This window comes from Lissotriton helveticus, chromosome 3_1 (genome assembly GCF_964261635.1).
Source record: "Lissotriton helveticus chromosome 3_1, aLisHel1.1, whole genome shotgun sequence".
Taxonomy (NCBI): Eukaryota; Metazoa; Chordata; class Amphibia; order Caudata; family Salamandridae; genus Lissotriton; species Lissotriton helveticus.
Genome location: NC_136061.1, coordinates 226,782,190 through 226,804,577, shown reverse-complemented (window position 1 = coordinate 226,804,577; position 22,388 = coordinate 226,782,190). Strand labels below are relative to the sequence as shown.

The 22,388-nt window shown below is 46.6% G+C and overlaps 2 protein-coding genes across 2 annotated transcripts in view; one reads left to right on the top strand and one right to left on the bottom strand.

Moving 5' to 3' along the window:
• Window positions 1-22,388, bottom strand: part of LOC144822315 (uncharacterized) — a 528,873-nt gene that overhangs the window by 221,764 nt on the left and 284,721 nt on the right. The window lies entirely within an intron of this gene.
• The window catches only part of LOC144822316 (uncharacterized), a 203,954-nt gene continuing 198,128 nt past the window's right edge, over window positions 16,563-22,388 (top strand). The window contains exon 1 of the mRNA XM_078679678.1: window positions 16,563-16,690. Coding sequence (XP_078535804.1) covers window positions 16,667-16,690 — 24 coding nt within the window. The 5' untranslated portion in view covers window positions 16,563-16,666. The remainder of the gene's footprint in view (window positions 16,691-22,388) is intronic.

Here is a 22,388-nt window from a genome sequence, read left to right as displayed (position 1 = left end):
TAGATCAGGGTCCCCTCGTGCAGCAGGATATGGTACGGCACTGGCTAGACAGATGCACACTTTGGGCCTCACTGATGTGTGGAGATGGCTCCACCCGACACAGGAGGCCTACTCCTTTTATTCCGGGCTCACAAGGTCTTTTCCAGATTAGATTACCTGTTTACTTCTAGGCAAGAAATCACGGTTAATGATTTAGCGGAATATAAAGCGCGGGGAATCTCTGATCACTCCCCCCTGTTTGTACACCTGGGACGAGGGAGGAGGGAAAAGACGATGGAATGGCGCCTTGCGGCATGGGACCTGCAAACACCAGATATACTGAAGGGAATTATAGCGGACATAAAGGTCTATATGGCTGAGAATGAGGGCACAGTAGAATCGGGGATCACGCTCTGGGAAGCATTGAAGCCAGTCCTTAGGGATCGTATCAATAGCAGGTTGGGAGCGGCCAGGAGGGAATTACAACACGAGGTCACGACCGATGAGGCCACGATCTTAGCCCTCGAAACGGAATACCACCAGGGAAAGGAAAAAAGGATACTTAGGAAACTACTAGACACACAAAGACACTATAGAGAACTTATCACGGGGGAGGCGCGCACACAAGCCCTGGCGACAATCCACCGCCTTTACGACGTGGGTGACAAATCAGGAAAACTCCTAGCGTGGCTGAGCAGGAGAGAAAGGGCGGCACGATGGGTTGACAGGATTGAAGTGACAGGGAACAGAACAGCCTGCACAGACGAGGCTATAGCAGAGGCCTTTGCGGCGTACTACGAGGACTTCTATAGAGCTAGGGACTTGGGGGACGAGACGGACGCTAACCGCTATCTGTGTGACATGGAGGTTCCGCAACTGTCCCAGGAAGACACAACGGAACTGGAAGCAGAGATCACGCTAGAAGAAATAGGTGAGGCAATACAGTCCCTGAAGTCGGGGAAGACGCCGGGACCTAACGTCTTCCCAGCTGAATTTTTCAAACGCACTGCGGACCTGCTCCAACGCCATATTAGCCAGCTATTTGCCGAGGCACTCCAAACGGCGAGGTTGCCCCCAGACCTAGCTACAGCCACAATTGTCCCTATTCATAAGGAGGGTAAGCCCAGAGACAGGTGTGCCTCCTACCGCCCGATCTCTCTCCTTAATATGGAGACGAAGATTCTGGCTACGATACTAGCTAGGCGCCTGCGGGGGGTGATCTCTGATTTAGTACATCCAGATCAGTCCGGGTTCCTTCCGGACAGGGCGACCAAACTAAACCTCCGCCGCACGCATAACTGGCTACAGGAGGTCCGAGAGAGGTGCGAGCCCCACTGGTTCCTCTCGTTGGACGCCGAGAAGGCCTTCGATGCGGTCCACTGGCCCTTCATGTTTGAGACATTGCGGAAGTTCGGCTTTAGACCTAAGTTTTTACAGTGGCTTCGGCTCCTGTACTCGGGCCCTAGGGCACGAGTGCGAATAAATGGACGACTATCGCGCGAATTCCGCATTAACAGGGGAACACGTCAGGGATGCCCGCTGTCCCCCCTGCTGTTCACTTTGACGATAGAAATACTAGCGATCCGGATCCGACAGAATCAGAGGATCAGGGGGTTTACCTGGGGTAACCCGGAGTCTACCCAGGAAAAAATCTCATTGTATGCGGACGACGTCCTGCTGTTCGTGACTGACCCGGATGCCACGATCCCGGTCCTGTTCAGAGAGTTGGATGACTTCGGGGCGCGAGCTGGGCATACCATTAATTGGCATAAATCGATCCTTTATGACCCACACGGCAGAGAGCGAAGGGAGTGCCTGCCGGAACTCCTCATTCACACCACTGAGGGATTCCAATATCTAGTGGTATTCATAACACTAGACAAAACACTCTCCTTTCACAACAATGTGACACGCATTGTGGCAAATGCAAAGTTGGACATGGACCGGTGGAGGCAGCTTCCGCTCACCCTATTGGGACGTGCAGCACTGTATAAGATGGTTCTGCTGCCGAAGTTCCTCTATGCCCTGCAGAATGAATACTACCCGCTTCCTCCCGCAACCTTGTCTAATATACACGGTGATCTGCGAACATTCCTATGGTTGGGGAAACACCCGAGAGTGGCCTTAGCTACACTGCAACGTCACCAGTACGGCGGTGGGATATCTCTTCCCAACCTCGAGGCATACTATTGGGCAGAACACCTCGCTCCGATAAATGAATGGCTACACGCAGCAATAGACCACCCCACGTATGCGCTAGAACGATCAAAATGGTCTCATACTAACGTTCTGTACTACCTATACGGTGGTCCAGCGGGGGGACACTTCCTACCGGCTACCAAGATCACGCTGGCGGCGTGGACCAGAGCAACCAAACGCATGGGATGGGACAAACGACCCACCCGGCAGACCCCGCTATGGCACTGTAGGTGGCTGGGTGAGCTACACAAATTGACAGGCTTTAGACAGTGGGACAACATCGGCATCTCGACCATAGGGGACGTGATTGCCGGGGGCGCACTGAAAACATTCCGGGCCTTACAGGTGGACTTTGATCTGCACGACACTCAGTACTACAGATACTCTCAGCTCAGACACGCCTGGAGGGCACAGAACATAGATCTGACGGACGTCCCAGAATACGCCCCGTTAGAGGGCAGGTTGCTGCAGGAGCAAATTGGGAGAGGGGCGGTGTCTCTAACATACAGAACACTGACCAACAATACATTAGGAACACTACAGGACTTGCGTAATAGATGGGAGGCAGACGTAGGGGAAATGGAAGACCTGGACTGGGAGCTGGTTCTCATGCATCCTCGTGAAGTGGCGATTAAGTCCAGACTCCGTCTCATTCAGCTGAAAGTGCTACATAGAGTGTACTACGACAGGGTGCGACTGTTCAAAATGGGGAAGGTCACTGATACGAACTGCTTGAGGTGCCACCAGCCGGAGGGAGCTTTCTACCACACACTTTGGGGCTGTGCAATAATACAGACATATTGGGAGGGCATATTTGGGGAATTAGAGGAGTACTGGAGACTACTTTGCCACGTGACCCCAAGCTCGCACTGCTGGGATTGACGATCGAAGTCGACTTGGCCCGCCCTCTGACCATATTTCTAGTGCTGGCCCTAGTGGTGGCCAAGAGGGACATCGCTAGGCGATGGGGTGCGGCCGAGCCACCAGACTTAGAGGAGTGGAGGAGGGGACTCGACCTTTACATGGCGGCGGAACGAGTGACTTACAAAGCCAGAGGTTGCCCAAAGAAGTTCAGGAGAATATGGTCAAAATGGAGGCATTACCACGGACTAGAATGAACTCACAGGAGTTCTAAGGAGAGTACTGCTACAACTGATGATTGAGGCGTACACAACTAGGGGGGGAAAGGACGGGGCATGTTTGACCTATATCATTGGGATACCCTGTGTTGAATAGAGGGGGTTGATATCATAGGGAAGGATGGTAGAAATACGGGGTGGGGGTGGGGGGCGGGCATGCAGGAGCTGTTTCGGGGGGGTTGTTTTTCTCGTTTTAGCTGCAGTTGTAACATGCTTTGGTTTGAACTGCACTGTTGCAGTAGAGGGAGGGGTACTTCCTTATGGGCAAATGAAAAAGTTGCGATACAGACGGATACTGGCTGAATGTTGAAGCCAGCCCGTGTCCTTATATTTTCTCAGATGATGTGTTTCATGCAACAATAAAAATGTTATTATAAAAAAAAAACATAGCATAGCATAACATAACAAAACAAAAGCATAGGATAGCAAAACATAGCATAGCATAACAAAACATAGCATAACATAACAAAACAAAACATAGCATAACAAAACACAACAACACATAGCAGAACAAAACATAGCATAGCATAACATAACAAAGCATAGAATAGCAAAACAAAACATTGCATAGCATAACAAAACATAGAATAACATAACAAAACAGCATAACAAAACACAACAACACATAGCATAACAAAACATAGCAAAACACAACAAAACATAGCATAGCTTAACAAAACACAACAAAACATAACAAAACAAAACATATCATAGCCTACCAAAACATAGCATAGCATACCAAACACAACAAAACATAGCATAGCATAACAAAACATAGCATAGCAAAACAAAGCATAACACACACAACCACACACACACAACCACGCACACACAACCACACACTCAACCACAACCACACACAACACACACAACTATCTATCTATCTATCTATCTATCGCCCTCACTCTATCTATCTATCTATCTATCTATCTATCTATCTATCTATCTATCTATCTATCTATCTATCACCCTCACTCTATCTATCTATCTATCGCCCTCACTCTATCTGTCTATCTATCGCCCTCACTCTATCTATCTATCGGCCTCACTCTATCTATCTAATCGCCCTCACTCTATCTATCTATCTATCTATCTATCTATCTATCTATCTATCTATCTATCTATCTATCAATCTATCTATCTATCGGCCTCACCCTATCTATCAGCCTCACTCTATCTATCTATCGCCCTCACTCTATCTTGCTATTGCCCTCACTCTATCTATCTATTGCCCTCACTACCTATCTATCGCCCTCACTCTATCTATCTATCTCCCTCGCTCTATCTATCTATCTATCTATCTATCGATCTATCTAACACCTTCACTCTATCTATCGCCTTCACTCTATCTATCGCCCTCACTTTATCTATCTATCTATCGCCCTCACTCTATCTATCTATCTATCGGCCTCACTCTATCTTGCTATCGCCCTCACTCTATCTATCTTTCTATTGCCCTCACTATCTATCTATCACCCTCACTCTATCTATCTATCGCCCTCACTCTATCTATCGCCCTCACTCTATCTGTCTATCTATCGCCCTCACTCTATCTATCTATCTGTCGCCCTCACTCTATCTCCCTCACTCTATCTATCTATCTATTGCCCTCACGCTATCTATCTATCACCCTCACTCTATCTACCTATTGGCCTCACTCTATCTATCTAACGCCCTCACTCTATCTGTCTATCTATCACCCTCACTCTATCTATCTATCTATCGGCCTCACTCTATCTATCTATCTAATCGCCCTCACTCTATCTATCTATCTATCTATCTATCTATCTATCTATCTATCTATCGCCTTCACTCTATCTATCACCCTCACTCTATCTATCGCCCTCACTCTATCTATCGCCCTCACTCTATCTATCTAATCGCCCTCACTCTATCTATCTATCTATCTATCTATCTATCTATCTATCTATCTATCTATCGCCTTCACTCTATCTATCGGCCTCACTCTATCTATCGGCCTCACTATCTATCGGCCTCACTCTATCAATCTATCTATCGCCCTCACTCTATCAATCTATCTATCGCCCTCACTCTATCAATCTATCTATCGCCCTCACTCTATCTATCGCCCTCACTCTATCTATCGCCCTCACTCTATCTATCGCCCTCACTCTATCTATCTATTGCCCTCACTCTATCTATCTATTGCCCTCACTCTATCTATCTATTGCCCTCACTCTATCTATCTATCGCCCTCACTCTATCTTGCTATCGCCCTCACTCTATCTATCTATTGCCCTCACTCTCACTCTATCTATCTATCTATTGCCCTCACTATCTATCTATCACCCTCACTCTATCTATCTATCTATTGCCCTCACTATCTATCTATCACCCTCACTCTATCTATCTATCTATCTATTGCCCTCACTATCTATCGCCCTCACTCTATCTATCGCCTTCACTCTATCGCCCTCACTCTATCTATCGCCCTCACTCTATCTATCTATCTGTCGCCCTCACTCTATCTCTCTTTCTATCTATTGCCCTCACTCTATCGCCCTCACTCTATCTATCTATTGCCCTCACGCTATCTATCGCCCTCACTCTACCTATCGCCCTCACTCTATCTATCTATCTATCTATCTATCTATCTATCTATCTATCTATCGCCCTCACTCTATCTATCTATCGCCCTCACTCTATCTATCTATCGCCCTCACTCTATCTATCTATCGCCCTCACTCTATCTATCTATCGCCCTCACTCTATCTATCGCCCTCACTCCTATCTATCGCCCTCACTCCTATCTATCGCCCTCACTCCTATCTATCGCCCTCACTCTATCTATCTATCGCCCTCACTCTATCTATCTATCTATTGTAATGAAAGATGATGCGTAGTCTGGGTCTTGTAGTTACATCAAATACATTTATTCATAAGTTACAGGAAGATGGTAAGTTCATTAAGTGTCTCTTAAGTTGTCATAAATGCCCCAGTAATTGCCCCACCAGGAGCAGCCTCCTGGCTGCTCAGCCATCCAGATCAACTGACCTTCCACTCATACAAACCCACTCCAACATTCTACATGACCTCATCACTAGCTGAGCAGGTAGGCAGAGAACTATTGAAAGGAGAGTGCAGCAGGTAAAAGGAAGACTACAACGCATCTCCCCCATTATAATATGAATAACAACAGAAAGTGTGAAACTGTTAGACACATGTTAAAACACAGAGGGAAGCAGTAAAAGAAAAGGTACACCACCTCCGATTGCTGTGAAGACCATAACAAACAAATATAAGGAAGTAGTGTAGTAGAACAACGAATAAGAGTGGAATAAAATATATCTCATTCTACCAACGCCATGAAATAAAACATACTACACATCCTACCCCTTTACTCAAAAATGCATGGAGATGGTAAAACACACATGGTAAAACACATATATGGCAGAAAGAGGATGCACAATAAAACATATAATACACCCTACTCTCTGATAAAATAAGGAAAATAAAGAATGTAAGTCAAAAAGATACAATCAAAAACTACAAACTGCGTTTCCAAAAACAACACACCACACGGTGTACCTAAAACGCCATATGAGAGGTCCAACACCCATAAAAAAAAACTATGGGTAACAGTAAATCCAATACTGTTAAACTATGAGTACTTAGAACTCAAGGCAAACATAACATGGGTCACTTTAAGACAAAGCAAACATGTCATGCCAACTGCAATTGCAAAACAACAACCCAAAAGCACATCAAAACAAAAACATGTACATAGTGTGTCACATCAACCCAAAGGCAACTCACCCTGGGCACTCCTTCACCCGAAGGACACTCCTTCACCCGAAGGACTACAAAATAAGGGAAAAACAATTCCAAGATAGACAAAAATTTTGGGAATTTCAACCCCCAAAGGAAAACAAAAATAATGAAATTCGCTATGCCCAAGGCAAACATCTGGTAGGTTTCTTTAGACCTAAAGCAAACCGATTTCGGGAAACTAAATCCAAGGAAATCAAAAATATGGGTTACTTAAAAATCCACGGTAAACTAAGTTTAGGAAAACTTTTAAACTCATGACATACACGTACAACTGTATAAGGGACACTCCAACCTAGTAAAAGAAACTAAACACACACTTACCAACACCACTCCAGGAAACAAGAGACAAAAAAAACTACTAATGACCAGCAAAATAAGAATGTCTCATGTTCCAGTGAGCTGTCTCAAGTAAGGAATGTTGTAAATACTAGGCGCCTGCGGGGGGTGATCTCTGATTTAGTACATCCAGATCAGTCCGGGTTCCTTCCGGACAGGGCGACCAAACTAAACCTCCGCCGCACGCATAACTGGCTACAGGAGGTCCGAGAGAGGTGCGAGCCCCACTGGTTCCTCTCGTTGGACGCCGAGAAGGCCTTCGATGCGGTCCACTGGCCCTTCATGTTTGAGACATTGCGGAAGTTCGGCTTTAGACCTAAGTTTTTACAGTGGCTTCGGCTCCTGTACTCGGGCCCTAGGGCACGAGTGCGAATAAATGGACGACTATCGCGCGAATTCCGCATTAACAGGGGAACACGTCAGGGATGCCCGCTGTCCCCCCTGCTGTTCACTTTGACGATAGAAATACTAGCGATCCGGATCCGACAGAATCAGAGGATCAGGGGGTTTACCTGGGGTAACCCGGAGTCTACCCAGGAAAAAATCTCATTGTATGCGGACGACGTCCTGCTGTTCGTGACTGACCCGGATGCCACGATCCCGGTCCTGTTCAGAGAGTTGGATGACTTCGGGGCGCGAGCTGGGCATACCATTAATTGGCATAAATCGATCCTTTATGACCCACACGGCAGAGAGCGAAGGGAGTGCCTGCCGGAACTCCTCATTCACACCACTGAGGGATTCCAATATCTAGTGGTATTCATAACACTAGACAAAACACTCTCCTTTCACAACAATGTGACACGCATTGTGGCAAATGCAAAGTTGGACATGGACCGGTGGAGGCAGCTTCCGCTCACCCTATTGGGACGTGCAGCACTGTATAAGATGGTTCTGCTGCCGAAGTTCCTCTATGCCCTGCAGAATGAATACTACCCGCTTCCTCCCGCAACCTTGTCTAATATACACGGTGATCTGCGAACATTCCTATGGTTGGGGAAACACCCGAGAGTGGCCTTAGCTACACTGCAACGTCACCAGTACGGCGGTGGGATATCTCTTCCCAACCTCGAGGCATACTATTGGGCAGAACACCTCGCTCCGATAAATGAATGGCTACACGCAGCAATAGACCACCCCACGTATGCGCTAGAACGATCAAAATGGTCTCATACTAACGTTCTGTACTACCTATACGGTGGTCCAGCGGGGGGACACTTCCTACCGGCTACCAAGATCACGCTGGCGGCGTGGACCAGAGCAACCAAACGCATGGGATGGGACAAACGACCCACCCGGCAGACCCCGCTATGGCACTGTAGGTGGCTGGGTGAGCTACACAAATTGACAGGCTTTAGACAGTGGGACAACATCGGCATCTCGACCATAGGGGACGTGATTGCCGGGGGCGCACTGAAAACATTCCGGGCCTTACAGGTGGACTTTGATCTGCACGACACTCAGTACTACAGATACTCTCAGCTCAGACACGCCTGGAGGGCACAGAACATAGATCTGACGGACGTCCCAGAATACGCCCCGTTAGAGGGCAGGTTGCTGCAGGAGCAAATTGGGAGAGGGGCGGTGTCTCTAACATACAGAACACTGACCAACAATACATTAGGAACACTACAGGACTTGCGTAATAGATGGGAGGCAGACGTAGGGGAAATGGAAGACCTGGACTGGGAGCTGGTTCTCATGCATCCTCGTGAAGTGGCGATTAAGTCCAGACTCCGTCTCATTCAGCTGAAAGTGCTACATAGAGTGTACTACGACAGGGTGCGACTGTTCAAAATGGGGAAGGTCACTGATACGAACTGCTTGAGGTGCCACCAGCCGGAGGGAGCTTTCTACCACACACTTTGGGGCTGTGCAATAATACAGACATATTGGGAGGGCATATTTGGGGAATTAGAGGAGTACTGGAGACTACTTTGCCACGTGACCCCAAGCTCGCACTGCTGGGATTGACGATCGAAGTCGACTTGGCCCGCCCTCTGACCATATTTCTAGTGCTGGCCCTAGTGGTGGCCAAGAGGGACATCGCTAGGCGATGGGGTGCGGCCGAGCCACCAGACTTAGAGGAGTGGAGGAGGGGACTCGACCTTTACATGGCGGCGGAACGAGTGACTTACAAAGCCAGAGGTTGCCCAAAGAAGTTCAGGAGAATATGGTCAAAATGGAGGCATTACCACGGACTAGAATGAACTCACAGGAGTTCTAAGGAGAGTACTGCTACACCTGATGATTGAGGCGTACACAACTAGGGGGGGAAAGGACGGGGCATGTTTGACCTATATCATTGGGATACCCTGTGTTGAATAGAGGGGGTTGATATCATAGGGAAGGATGGTAGAAATAGGGGGTGGGGGTGGGGGGCGGGCATGCAGGAGCTGTTTCGGGGGGGTTGTTTTTCTCGTTTTAGCTGCAGTTGTAACATGCTTTGGTTTGAACTGCACTGTTGCAGTAGAGGGAGGGGTACTTCCTTATGGGCAAATGAAAAAGTTGCGATACAGACGGATACTGGCTGAATGTTGAAGCCAGCCCGTGTCCTTATATTTTCTCAGATGATGTGTTTCATGCAACAATAAAAATGTTATTATAAAAAAAAAACATAGCATAGCATAACATAACAAAACAAAGCATAGGATAGCAAAACATAGCATAGCATAACAAAACATAGCATAACATAACAAAACAAAACATAGCATAACAAAACACAACAACACATAGCAGAACAAAACATAGCATAGCATAACATAACAAAGCATAGAATAGCAAAACAAAACATTGCATAGCATAACAAAACATAGAATAACATAACAAAACAGCATAACAAAACACAACAACACATAGCATAACAAAACATAGCAAAACACAACAAAACATAGCATAGCTTAACAAAACACAACAAAACATAACAAAACAAAACATATCATAGCCTACCAAAACATAGCATAGCATACCAAACACAACAAAACATAGCATAGCATAACAAAACATAGCATAGCAAAACAAAGCATAACACACACAACCACACACACACAACCACGCACACACAACCACACACTCAACCACAACCACACACAACACACACAACTATCTATCTATCTATCTATCTATCTATCGCCCTCACTCTATCTATCTATCTATCTATCTATCTATCTATCTATCTATCTATCTATCTATCTATCTATCTATCGCCCTCACTCTATCTGTCTATCTATCGCCCTCACTCTATCTATCTATCGGCCTCACTCTATCTATCTAATCGCCCTCACTCTATCTATCTATCTATCTATCTATCTATCTATCTATCTATCTATCTATCTATCAATCTATCTATCTATCGGCCTCACCCTATCTATCAGCCTCACTCTATCTATCTATCGCCCTCACTCTATCTTGCTATTGCCCTCACTCTATCTATCTATTGCCCTCACTACCTATCTATCGCCCTCACTCTATCTATCTATCTCCCTCGCTCTATCTATCTATCTATCTATCTATCGATCTATCTAACACCTTCACTCTATCTATCGCCTTCACTCTATCTATCGCCCTCACTTTATCTATCTATCTATCGCCCTCACTCTATCTATCTATCTATCGGCCTCACTCTATCTTGCTATCGCCCTCACTCTATCTATCTTTCTATTGCCCTCACTATCTATCTATCACCCTCACTCTATCTATCTATCGCCCTCACTCTATCTATCGCCCTCACTCTATCTGTCTATCTATCGCCCTCACTCTATCTATCTATCTGTCGCCCTCACTCTATCTCCCTCACTCTATCTATCTATCTATTGCCCTCACGCTATCTATCTATCACCCTCACTCTATCTACCTATTGGCCTCACTCTATCTATCTATCGCCCTCACTCTATCTGTCTATCTATCACCCTCACTCTATCTATCTATCTATCGGCCTCACTCTATCTATCTATCTAATCGCCCTCACTCTATCTATCTATCTATCTATCTATCTATCTATCTATCGCCTTCACTCTATCTATCACCCTCACTCTATCTATCGCCCTCACTCTATCTATCGCCCTCACTCTATCTATCTAATCGCCCTCACTCTATCTATCTATCTATCTATCTATCTATCTATCTATCTATCTATCTATCTATCGCCTTCACTCTATCTATCGGCCTCACTCTATCTATCGGCCTCACTATCTATCGGCCTCACTCTATCAATCTATCTATCGCCCTCACTCTATCAATCTATCTATCGCCCTCACTCTATCTATCGCCCTCACTCTATCTATCGCCCTCACTCTATCTATCGCCCTCACTCTATCTATCTATTGCCCTCACTCTATCTATCTATTGCCCTCACTCTATCTATCTATTGCCCTCACTCTATCTATCTATCGCCCTCACTCTATCTTGCTATCGCCCTCACTCTATCTTGCTATCGCCCTCACTCTATCTTGCTATCGCCCTCACTCTATCTATCTATTGCCCTCACTATCTATCTATCACCCTCACTCTATCTATCTATCTATTGCCCTCACTATCTATCTATCACCCTCACTCTATCTATCTATCTATTGCCCTCACTATCTATCTATCACCCTCACTCTATCTATCTATCTATCTATTGCCCTCACTATCTATCGCCCTCACTCTATCTATCGCCTTCACTCTATCGCCCTCACTCTATCCATCGCCCTCACTCCTATCTATCTATCGCCCTCACTCCTATCTATCTATCGCCCTCACTCCTAGCTATCTATCGCCCTCACTCCTATCTATCTATCGCCCTCACTCTATCTATCGCATCACCACAGCATCACTCAGCACCACCACAGCATCACTCAGCACCACCACAGCATCACTATGCGCTACCACAGGATCATTGAATGCCACAACATCACTAGTCGCCACCACAACATCACTCAGCGCCACCACAGCATCAATCTGTGCAACCATTCAACAACTGGGTCAAATATGTTCTCTCAATGTATCAAGCTTTATTTCAAATGTCACAAAAAGAGGTTAGTATTTCACTTCTGTTCTTGGATTTACGTCACAATAAAATACACTGAACATATTCTTCAGAAAAGTTATTTACAAAAGTTTAAGCTATTGCCATTATAAATTACAATAACTTTTATTTAAGTATTAATTATTAAAAAAATTAAAAGCCATTGTTATTTGTAATATCAATACATCTAAGTCACGTGAATACAACACATATTGCATTACAAATGCTATAGGTGTCACAAGTTATAACTATTGGCATTGTAAATGACAAAGCTATTATTTTTGCTATTTTCAAAACCAACACATAAATAAACAAGCATTTACAATGCAATGGTTTCGCCTTTGGAAAAGTTAGAGCTATTGGCATTGTAAATGACAAAATTTGTATTTATTTGGTTTTGAAAACAGATAAATAAATGGCATTGTCATTTACATTGCCATTAGCTTAATCTCTCGCAAATGTGAGACCTATTGTACCCTACGGACGAGCTCAGCAGACAGCAGTTACTACCACACACACCCAGAGCCACACACACACACCCAAAGCCAGCCACACACCCAAAGCCAGCCACACACACCCAGAGCCAGCCACACACACCCAGAGCCAGCCACACACACCCAGAGCCAGCCACACACACCCAGAGCCAGCCACACACACCCAGAGCCAGCCACACACACACACACACCCAGAGCATTTCAGCAATAAAAAGCAAGCAGCATTCATCTAGAGCAAACTGTTCAGAATGGGGAATAATCTGCGACCTCAGATCCCCCGCAGTTATTCCCCCATTTCGATATTCAAACCTTATATTAGCACAGAACTGCTGCAACTGGTAATTACAACACTTGACATTGTCGGCAATTATAGTGTTAACGCAGCGTTTAAAGCTGACGTCATGAGACCCTAAATGGGAAAGATTGATCCTCTTGGAAACAGCGGGCTAGAATAATACTGCAATTCAATGTACATGAGATACTCACAGTAATATTTTTAGGGTCAAATGCAGGCTCCTTCGGGGGCTCGGAGGCGGCGGGCGCAGGTGCTGCGGCAGGAGCCGCCTTGGCGTCCTTCTTGGGTTCAATCTTCTTGGGGGGCATGATGGGGCCTGGAGTCTGTGGGAACTACCCCCTGCAGGAGAAAAGAAGTAGCGTTTTCAAATCAGCAGAGAAAATGAGGAGCACAGTAGTGAGGTGCGTTGAAAAGAAGCGCAGAGAAGCCAGGCAAGTGGGGGGAATGAGGCGCAGTGAATACTGACAGCTGAAGAAAAAGACGAGCAGACAAAAACGGGGACGTAGCACACCAGGGTGAATAATGAAAAGTAGATTATAGTCTTGGGGTAAATGGAGGACAATGGCGCGGTGAGGGCAAAGAAGAAGCGGAAAGTACCACTACGAGTGGAGAAAAGGAGGAGCAAAAAGTAATTAGGATAATGGAAAAAAGGAGGAACAAGTTGCCCTGGTGTCAATGATGAGCCATGAAAGTAGAGGAGTAGCGGGGGATGAAAATGCGTGCACAAAAGGAGGAGCAGAAATACCGAGATGAACGGAGAAGAGGAGGAGCAGAGAGCACAGAGGTGAGCAGGACAGCAGGAGACGTCGCTGCACCCCTATATACCTCCAGACCTTGGCTTCTGGGGGCGGACCAGCCGCAGGAGCAACTCCGGCTGACTATAAAAGGAGGCTGCCCGGCGAGAGGGGCCTGGCGGCAGAGGAGGGGCGCGGGCGGTGAAAATTGTCCTTTGTCAAGAGCCCCCATCACCCCCAAGCTGTTGGTTCATCCCCGAGGGGTGGGGCACGCACATAATACCCTCGCAAAGCAGGCCCGGAAGGCAGCTATAGATAGCTCACGGGCACAGCGCCCGTGTACGCCTGTACGGTGTACAGAGGGGCCTGGACTCGGGAGGGGACTCTGCAAATAGCCGATTTAACCTTAAGGAAAAAGCTAGAAGTGTTAAAATGGGAAAAGACGCAAGGCATTCATAGAGGCGAGCGAGAGCTCAGGTGAATATAATGGCATTGAGATCGAAAATCTCCGAAGCAAGGGGCCGGCCGCTCTCTCGGCCACAGCCCGGGGCTCCTTCCACAGGCCCAGCTCCGAAATGTTCACTGAAAATCGGAATGTTTTGATGGGGGCTTATGCCCTCTCTGCAACCTTCACCAGATGACCCCTCCCGTCACCCGCTCAACATTCTGTCCCCGCCCCCAGCACCCCCACTGCTCCATCTTCACGTTGACTCGCCTCATCAGCATCCCACTCTCCATCAGGGCAGGCGGGAGGCGCCCTCACTACAGCATCTCCACACACTGCCCTCCCCAGAAAGCCCCACTCAGCGAGCTCCACTTCCAGCCTTCATCCGCTCCGGCAGGCGACCCTCCCCCCGCCGTCTTCCCATTTGTGCTCCGCGGTTCCTCCCACTCCATCATCCCCACAATCAATTCTACCCTGCCTCACTTCACCATCTACACATTCTACCCTCCCTCACTCCACCATTTCCACATTCTGCCCTCCCTCACTCCACCATTTTCACATTCTGCCCCCCCTCACTCCACCTCTGCAAATGTCCGCCCCTCCCCCTCCTGTCCCTCAGTAGAGGGGCAGGAGGTGCTGGGGACGCGGCGCTATCCGAGGCATCTGTGTGGGAGTCGGCGGGGGGAGGGGAGGGATCACTGGTCCCCACTAACCTGCTCGGATCTGGGCAGCTGTTTGCAGAAGCTCTGCCGTCGCAGGAGGGGGGCAGAGAGGCTGCACGCGAGAGCGGGGGCTTCCCGCCTGCTAATGAAGGGGCACGTGCAGACAGGGTGACGTCAAAGGACAGGCAGCTGTCAGCGCACCTGGAGGGGGGCGGGAGAGAACACGGACGACGGGAGGGGGGCGGGAGAGAACACGGACGACGGGAGGGGGGCGGGAGACAACACGGACGGCGGGAGGGGGGCGGGAGAGGACACGGACGGCGGGAAAGGGGAGGGGACGGGAAAAAACTTAACTCCGCCCAGGGAAAAAATCTCGGGAACGCCCCCGAATCTGGTCCGGCCTTGACGGACAGATCCGGCACCCAATGGCTAGCCTCCATTTATGGAGCTAGCCAATGAGAGCCGGGGGACGTTCCCGAACTCCTTATTGTCAACATAGGATTTCACCTGCGCCGAAAAGCTGCGCAGAGCGCAGCCTTCGGCAGGCGAAACCCAAAAATGTGTCATTTACAATACCAATAGCTCAAACTTTCCTAAGGCGAGACCTTATGCATTGCAAATGCTTGTTTAAAGATAGTGGTGTTAGTGACATCTCCCAAATCTCATGTACTGACAATTCTTCCAGTGATATTTAAAGATATTTATAGAAACAAGAGATTCGGTTCTGTTACATTTCTTGCCAGAGTAGACAGCTCATTGGAGTAAATATTCACCTGGGAGTGAAAGTTTAAGGTGTCGAAACAAATCCCAAGATTTTTTACCATCGTCACACAAATGCACAAATATTGGAATGTTTTGTTTAATGCACAATTAAATCTATCAAAAGTTTTCACATTTTCAGTTTTACTTTTAGATTAGGTTATACTTTATTAATTTTAAGGTATTCATTTTAATGTTATTTAATTTTAACAGTTGCGGACCTCTTGAGAACTCCTTGGACCACAGGTTGAGAACCACCGGGCTACAGCACCAGCTCTGCAGGAATTATTAGTATCCTGTACTGTCAGTGTTAAAAGTGAAACTGTAAATCATAGAATTCAGTCGGACAAAAAAACCTTCCGTGTCTCAGGAGACAGAATAAAACGTTTAAGAAGCCTGTTCTGGTAAACAGAGAGAGTTACTTTAAAAAATGCGCAGCTCGGGTAGTAGAAATTGGGCGCGATAATAGTTTAGGTTTTGTTTAAAATGAAACATTAATTAATTATCATTTTACCAGCTACAACAATAACGACGAGGAACAATTTCGGTAATGCAAACGAGGGTTACCATTCGTCAAAATGCTCACTTACAGACATGGCATTCCGAACACACATGTCTCCTGGATTTTGTATCGACTACGGGCGTCGGGGAACCATCTTCACTTCTGAGCATGCGCAGTACGTTTGATAGTGTGGAAAGTAAAACACTTCCGGTATTAGGCACGTAGGAAGAGGTCACATGTTGTGGTGGGTTAGACTGGTGCTGCTGGGTTAATACCAGGGCATTTTTATTCCAAGTGTAAAACAGCTTCGTATTCCGGTGAAAAAATGTCCTGCCAGAGCTCAGAGAAGGTGAGCGTTACTGTATTGGCTTCAAGTGGGTGCCTTTTAGAAGGATGACGCGGGTGCACGTTATTTATTAATCATTGAATTGCAGCCATTTAGTGAGTTATTCTTATTATTTTTAGTGTACTTGGAGGGAACTTTAATGTCAGCTTGCATATGTCATAGCTGTGCTTGCTCATTTTAGCTTTCAGCACGCTCGTCGTGCCCTCCCTCACTTTTACGGTAGTCCTCGCCTTGGAATCTTGTTCAGATCCTCCTAAGTTGATGAAGTCGTTCAAATAACTGAATGGGCTCCACTTTTCAGCAAACTCTCAAAAAATGATTGTCAGGTGATTTCAGTTGATTAATTTCCCCAGCTGTCTAAAATGATTCTTCTCGAAACACGAGCCATGATTGATCCTTTTACTGCCACTAGCTCGGTATTATTTCTTCTTTCACTTTTTATCATGCATACCTTGGCCACCGATCACTGTTCCCCCCCTTACTTTTGCTACTACACGCCCCTCCTCTTTCTTCGTCTTCAGTTGTACTTTCCTTTTTTGTCCCATTTATCTTGGGAGAATACCTTCAGATATTTCCTCTCATTTCGTTAGCTGAAATTGTCCTTCTTTTATATGACCACACATTTTTATTCTGCAGCATGTTTGCAAATTCTGCCTCACTCGTTGGTTGCTATGAGAATTATAACTTTCCTGTAGATCTATTGTGAAGCACATGCACTTCCTTTGCTGTACACTTTATCCTTTGTTCTGTCATGCTGTTTTTAAGTTATATTTGTTTTATGTTTATGAATTCATTAAATAGTTTTGCAGGGTGGTGCATGTTGCCTTCCTGCTATCTAGGTGCATCTTTGACAATATGTGTGATGTCAATGAAGCCGCCAAAAAGATGTGATCCAAAGAGAAATTTATCAATCATGTCCCAGTCACCTCAACGCAGGACGTCCACTGAAACCCTTACATTCCAACCTCACCCAAAGTTTCACACGCTATGTTTCCCCACACAAGTCAAGTCAAGTTTCAATTTACTAGATTTAGTTCTTTACTGAGAACAACAAATTTCATATAAAGCGGTTAATGTTACTATACACATAAAACAATCAATACAGATTCCAAAAGGGTTTTAAAAATGTAAACAAATTATGACATACAAATTCGTCTGGGGAGAGTTTAAAAACATGATCAAATTTTGCACAGATGCGATATTATATCCAAATCGTATTGGTTTTAAATAGCGCCTTCTTGCCTCAACTATTATCGGGTTTGGGCATACCGACAATACATACAAATAGGGGAGGGCGGTTGGGTTTTGCGAATAACGACAACAGTCGCCACGTCAGTCTCATGAGGGAAGGATCCGACCTCAGCAACGTATTGGTAGAGGTGTACGAGATGGGGAACCAACAAGTCCCCGGTAGCAGTCGGGCCGCAGTGTTTTCCCGGCCTTCAGCAGGGAGATTGCACCGTGTATCTCCTCTGCGGTAATGGGGAGGTCCAAGTCAGCTGCCTCATCCTCAGTGAGGCGAGGAAGCTGGATCACTGCCTGGCAGAGAATTGTCTGGGAGGGTAGCCTCCGGTGTGCGAGCAGAGTACAACTGTGCGTAGTAATCAGCGAATGCCTGTGCGATCGCAGGTGAGGTGTGCAGGGTAATGCCAGAGGGGCTTGGACTTCAGGGACTATCCTATTGGCGAGAGGGTAGGAAATTAACTGGGTAGCAGGCCTCCGTTTTTATCACCCCATCCGTACACACGGGCCACGGAGGAGTGCCACAGCATCTTGGCCGACACCAAGGAGATATGTTTGATCTCCTCTCGAATGACTGCAAGTTGCCTGTTGTGGTGAGCATCGGGGGTTCCAGGTTGGGTTGCTTCCAAACTTGTGGCCTGTGCTTCAAGAAGGGTCAGGCAGTCGTTCTGTGCCAATCGTTTCGCGTGGACTCGACCCCTGGCTACGCCACGTATGGTGGCTTAACTTGCCTCCTAGGGGGTGCCCGGGGAGGGGACTGATCCCAGATTAGTAATGAAATTGTGACATAATTCCACTTCTATTGGCTTCTTAACTTCCTTATCTTGCAGAAATCACGCATTTAGTCTCCATACCGCCCGGGTTGTGTCTGAGATCCCGCCCAGGTGCAAGGATAGAGTTGAGTGGTCTGAAATTCCTCGTGAAAGGATAGCTATATTGGATACCCTGTGGCATTCGGAGGCAGGCAGAGGCATCAGATCAATGTGTGAATGTGTGTGGTGGGCCGCTGAGGTATGAGTATACTGAGTGCCTTGGGAATTCCAGACCCTCCAGACATGGCACATGCAGAGGGTGGCCGCCCATTCTGTCAATTTCTTGATATGCGCTAGCCTTGTTAGGGAAGGTATGCCCGTCGCATCCAGTGCTGGTTACATGACATCTGTCCCATGGGTAGCGAGGAGAGAATGCCTGTAAGGTGTTGCAGGGTGGAGGTGAGCGTGGCGGGTGGCACATATATGGAGGCTAGGTTAGCGGTGTTCCCTTCTAACTTCCCGGACACGATCACAAACTTGCCCTGGGGATCCGTCACGATGTGGTCAGGAGTGAAGGGGAGTCTCCGCCGCATTAGGATTGCAACCTCTCGCGAACCGCGTTCGAAACCAGAGTGCCACATCCTATCAAAACCATATCACGCGACAAAGAGGCATTGGGTCCCTAGGAGATGGGTTTCCTGGGGCAGGATTATGCCAAGCGCAAGGCATATTTGAGGACCGCTGTTCACTTGATGCGATCCAGTAGCCCGTTCACATTCCAAGATCGACCGTGGAGGATCTACCTGGGGTGGACGACTGCATCGTGACCGGTACGTGTGATGAGTGGGCCGAAGGGCCGTGGGCCCCAGTGGGGTAGGAGCAATGCAACGGCAATGCATATACATGGTGCATGTTGTATGTTGTGTGTTTTTGCAGTGTAAGTTTGATGACAAGAGTCAAAGTGCTGTAGATTGTAAGAAAAGGAGACCATGTCAGATTCAAACCTAAAACTACCCAGAGGACAACGGCCCTTTCCCTCCCCTTCCCGCCTCCCCCCGCCCTATACTTCAGGAACTGAAGCATCTGTCATCCTGAAAATGAAAAGATACCAACAAAAAGCTAAACTGAAGCGCCTAGCTGGGGATTACGTCGTGGTAGTGGATCCCTCCATAGTATCGTATGTACTAGTCTTCGTAGCATGCCGCAGTAGTTTGCATTGTACGTGGGACATATCTCTCCCATCCTCAGCCAATCAGGAGCTTTCAGAACCATGTGGTTAGATGTCTTGCTGATTCCTCCTACTGTCGGGCTCTTGGAAAGGTCAGTGTCCGAGACCACAGGGTTCGGGTCCTCAGAGGTGTCAAGATCTCGATGCAGGCCCTCCACAGAGCTCTCCCTACCGTGCTCTCCTGAGGTTGGGGTTTTGGTACCTTGAGCTGCTGAGCCTGCTGATGTAGACGACCCCTCGCGGGACCCTTGGCCTCTGCGGGACTGTGTGCGCCTCCTTTGCTGCCAGGGGGAGAGTGGGTCAGCCCTCATCGATCCAGACAGTCCGGCCAAAGATGCAGCTCGGTTTCGGAGGGGTCTCTCCTCGGTCAGCCAGGTCCACGCACACTGTGGAGTCTCGAAGAAGAGCGTCTTGTCTTGAAAGTCTACTCGGAGGCGGGCCGGGAAGAGAAGCCCGTATCTCAGGCCCAGGTTACCGAGCTTCTCCTTGACCTCATTATATGAGCGACATTGCACCTGTATCTCCTTGGTATTGTCCGGTAAGAGCATTACAGTGTGGTTCTGGAACTTCAAGGTACTCTGAGCCCGGGCCGCAGTTAGGATGGTGTCCCTATCCTTAACGTTTAAGATCCTGGCTATAATTGACCTGTGTGGAGCACCAGTGGCGTCACTAGGGTTGGTGTCACCCGGTGCGGGTAACTCATGGTGTCACCCCCTCACGACTTACCCCATGGACCTCCTCCGTTCTGAGTCCGCCAGTGGACACAGATGGCAAATAACGGGACCATACAGAATCCTTAGTAACGTTTGTAAATTTAGTTCCTATATTTACAAAGGCCATAGAAGAAAAATTTAATTCAACAAGGTCGGAGGTAAAAAATTGTAAGAAGTTTAGAACTAAGAATTACATAGAGAATATATTACTGTCTTTTTTATTTTAACATTAAACTTTAAATTTTACTGTTACAGGAGATAAGGTTGTAACCGTTCTGCATTGGGTTTGCACAATCAGCAACTGCCAGAATAGTATGTAACAGTACAAATTACAATGTCACATTAAATCTAGACTAATCAGAATTTTCCTTTCCTGGCCTTTAAAGCTGCAAACTTGTTAATTAGTTCATCAAAATCAACTCCTTTCGCCAAATCACTTTCAATTGATAATATTGCAAGATCAGAAAGCCTTGACTGTCCCATGGTAGATCGCAAATAGTTCTTAATAAACTTCAGCTTTGAAAAACTCCTCCCACATGAAGCCACAGACACACAGATCATAAGAAATAGTTGTAGGCTCAATGAGAGATATGGGAGAGATTGTAGGAAGTCCCATTCAGCGATGAATTTCAAAACGTCCAATACTGACCAGTCTTTGGCTTCTCCGAGATCAATCTCTGATGCCTTCAGGTGCCTTCTCAGCCTTGGTATTTCTAATAAAAGCTCTCCCTCGGATAACTCATCATAGAAAGTGGTCAATTTTAGAATGGACATCAGTAACTCTTCTTCAGTGGCAGATATCAGTTCAGTTCAGTTCAGTAATTCTTTATCCGATGAAAAAGATACATCATAAAAGTACACAGTATATACAGAATAAAAATAGAATTAAATTACAGCTAACTGTCACCTGGAATTACCGTTACAAATGGATAAAAAAGTAAAGAAAAGTTTAAAAAAAGCCACATAATTTTAGCTAACTCCTTTTGTATTTCTTAGCCTCACTGCAAGCCTCAAAAAATTCATAATGCAATGGAGGGTCCATGGATCATTCGCTCTTTGTAAATAGAGTAAAGCCATTTTAGCGTGCCTAAATTTTTCTCACTTTAAAATTTGTACCAAATATTTACACCGGGGAAATTTAAAATAGGGGCACAGCAGTACAAAATGAAGGGTGTCTTGCGGAGACCTACTGTCGTACCCGCAAGCACCCTTCTGCGCAATTGTTGGAGTGAATCCTGCAGGATCCGCTAATAGGTGTGGTAGTAAGTTAAACCTAAAGCGGGTCATCAGAAATCTATTGTGTGTGTTATGAACCAGATACAAGTAGGGCTCCATTCCCTCATTTTTTATAGGACTAAGGGCAGCTACAGATTGTTTGGTTGTTTCCTCAACTGATCTTCAATTTACAAAATGATCGGTTAACAGTTTTTTAATTTTTAGTTTATCCGAGGGTACAATAATCTTAGGGTTGATGAACAGATCCTCCCGGTCAACACTTTCCAGGGTTGTCTTGACATAGTTTATCCATGGGATATGTAACCCTTTATCCCTCTGCAGGCAGTCTCCCAGGATTTGTCTACCTAGGCCTGCTTCAGGGTTTGACCAGGTGTTCAACCATGGCAATATGGGTCTTGCCCTGATCTGATCCTCCAAAAATGGGCACCCCAGTTCGCTGTGTACAATTGCAGTTGAGGTGGACTGAGTAACTTTTAGGATCCTCCGCATGTATTTGTTTTCCTCAAGATGCAATTGATCCACATTCACGT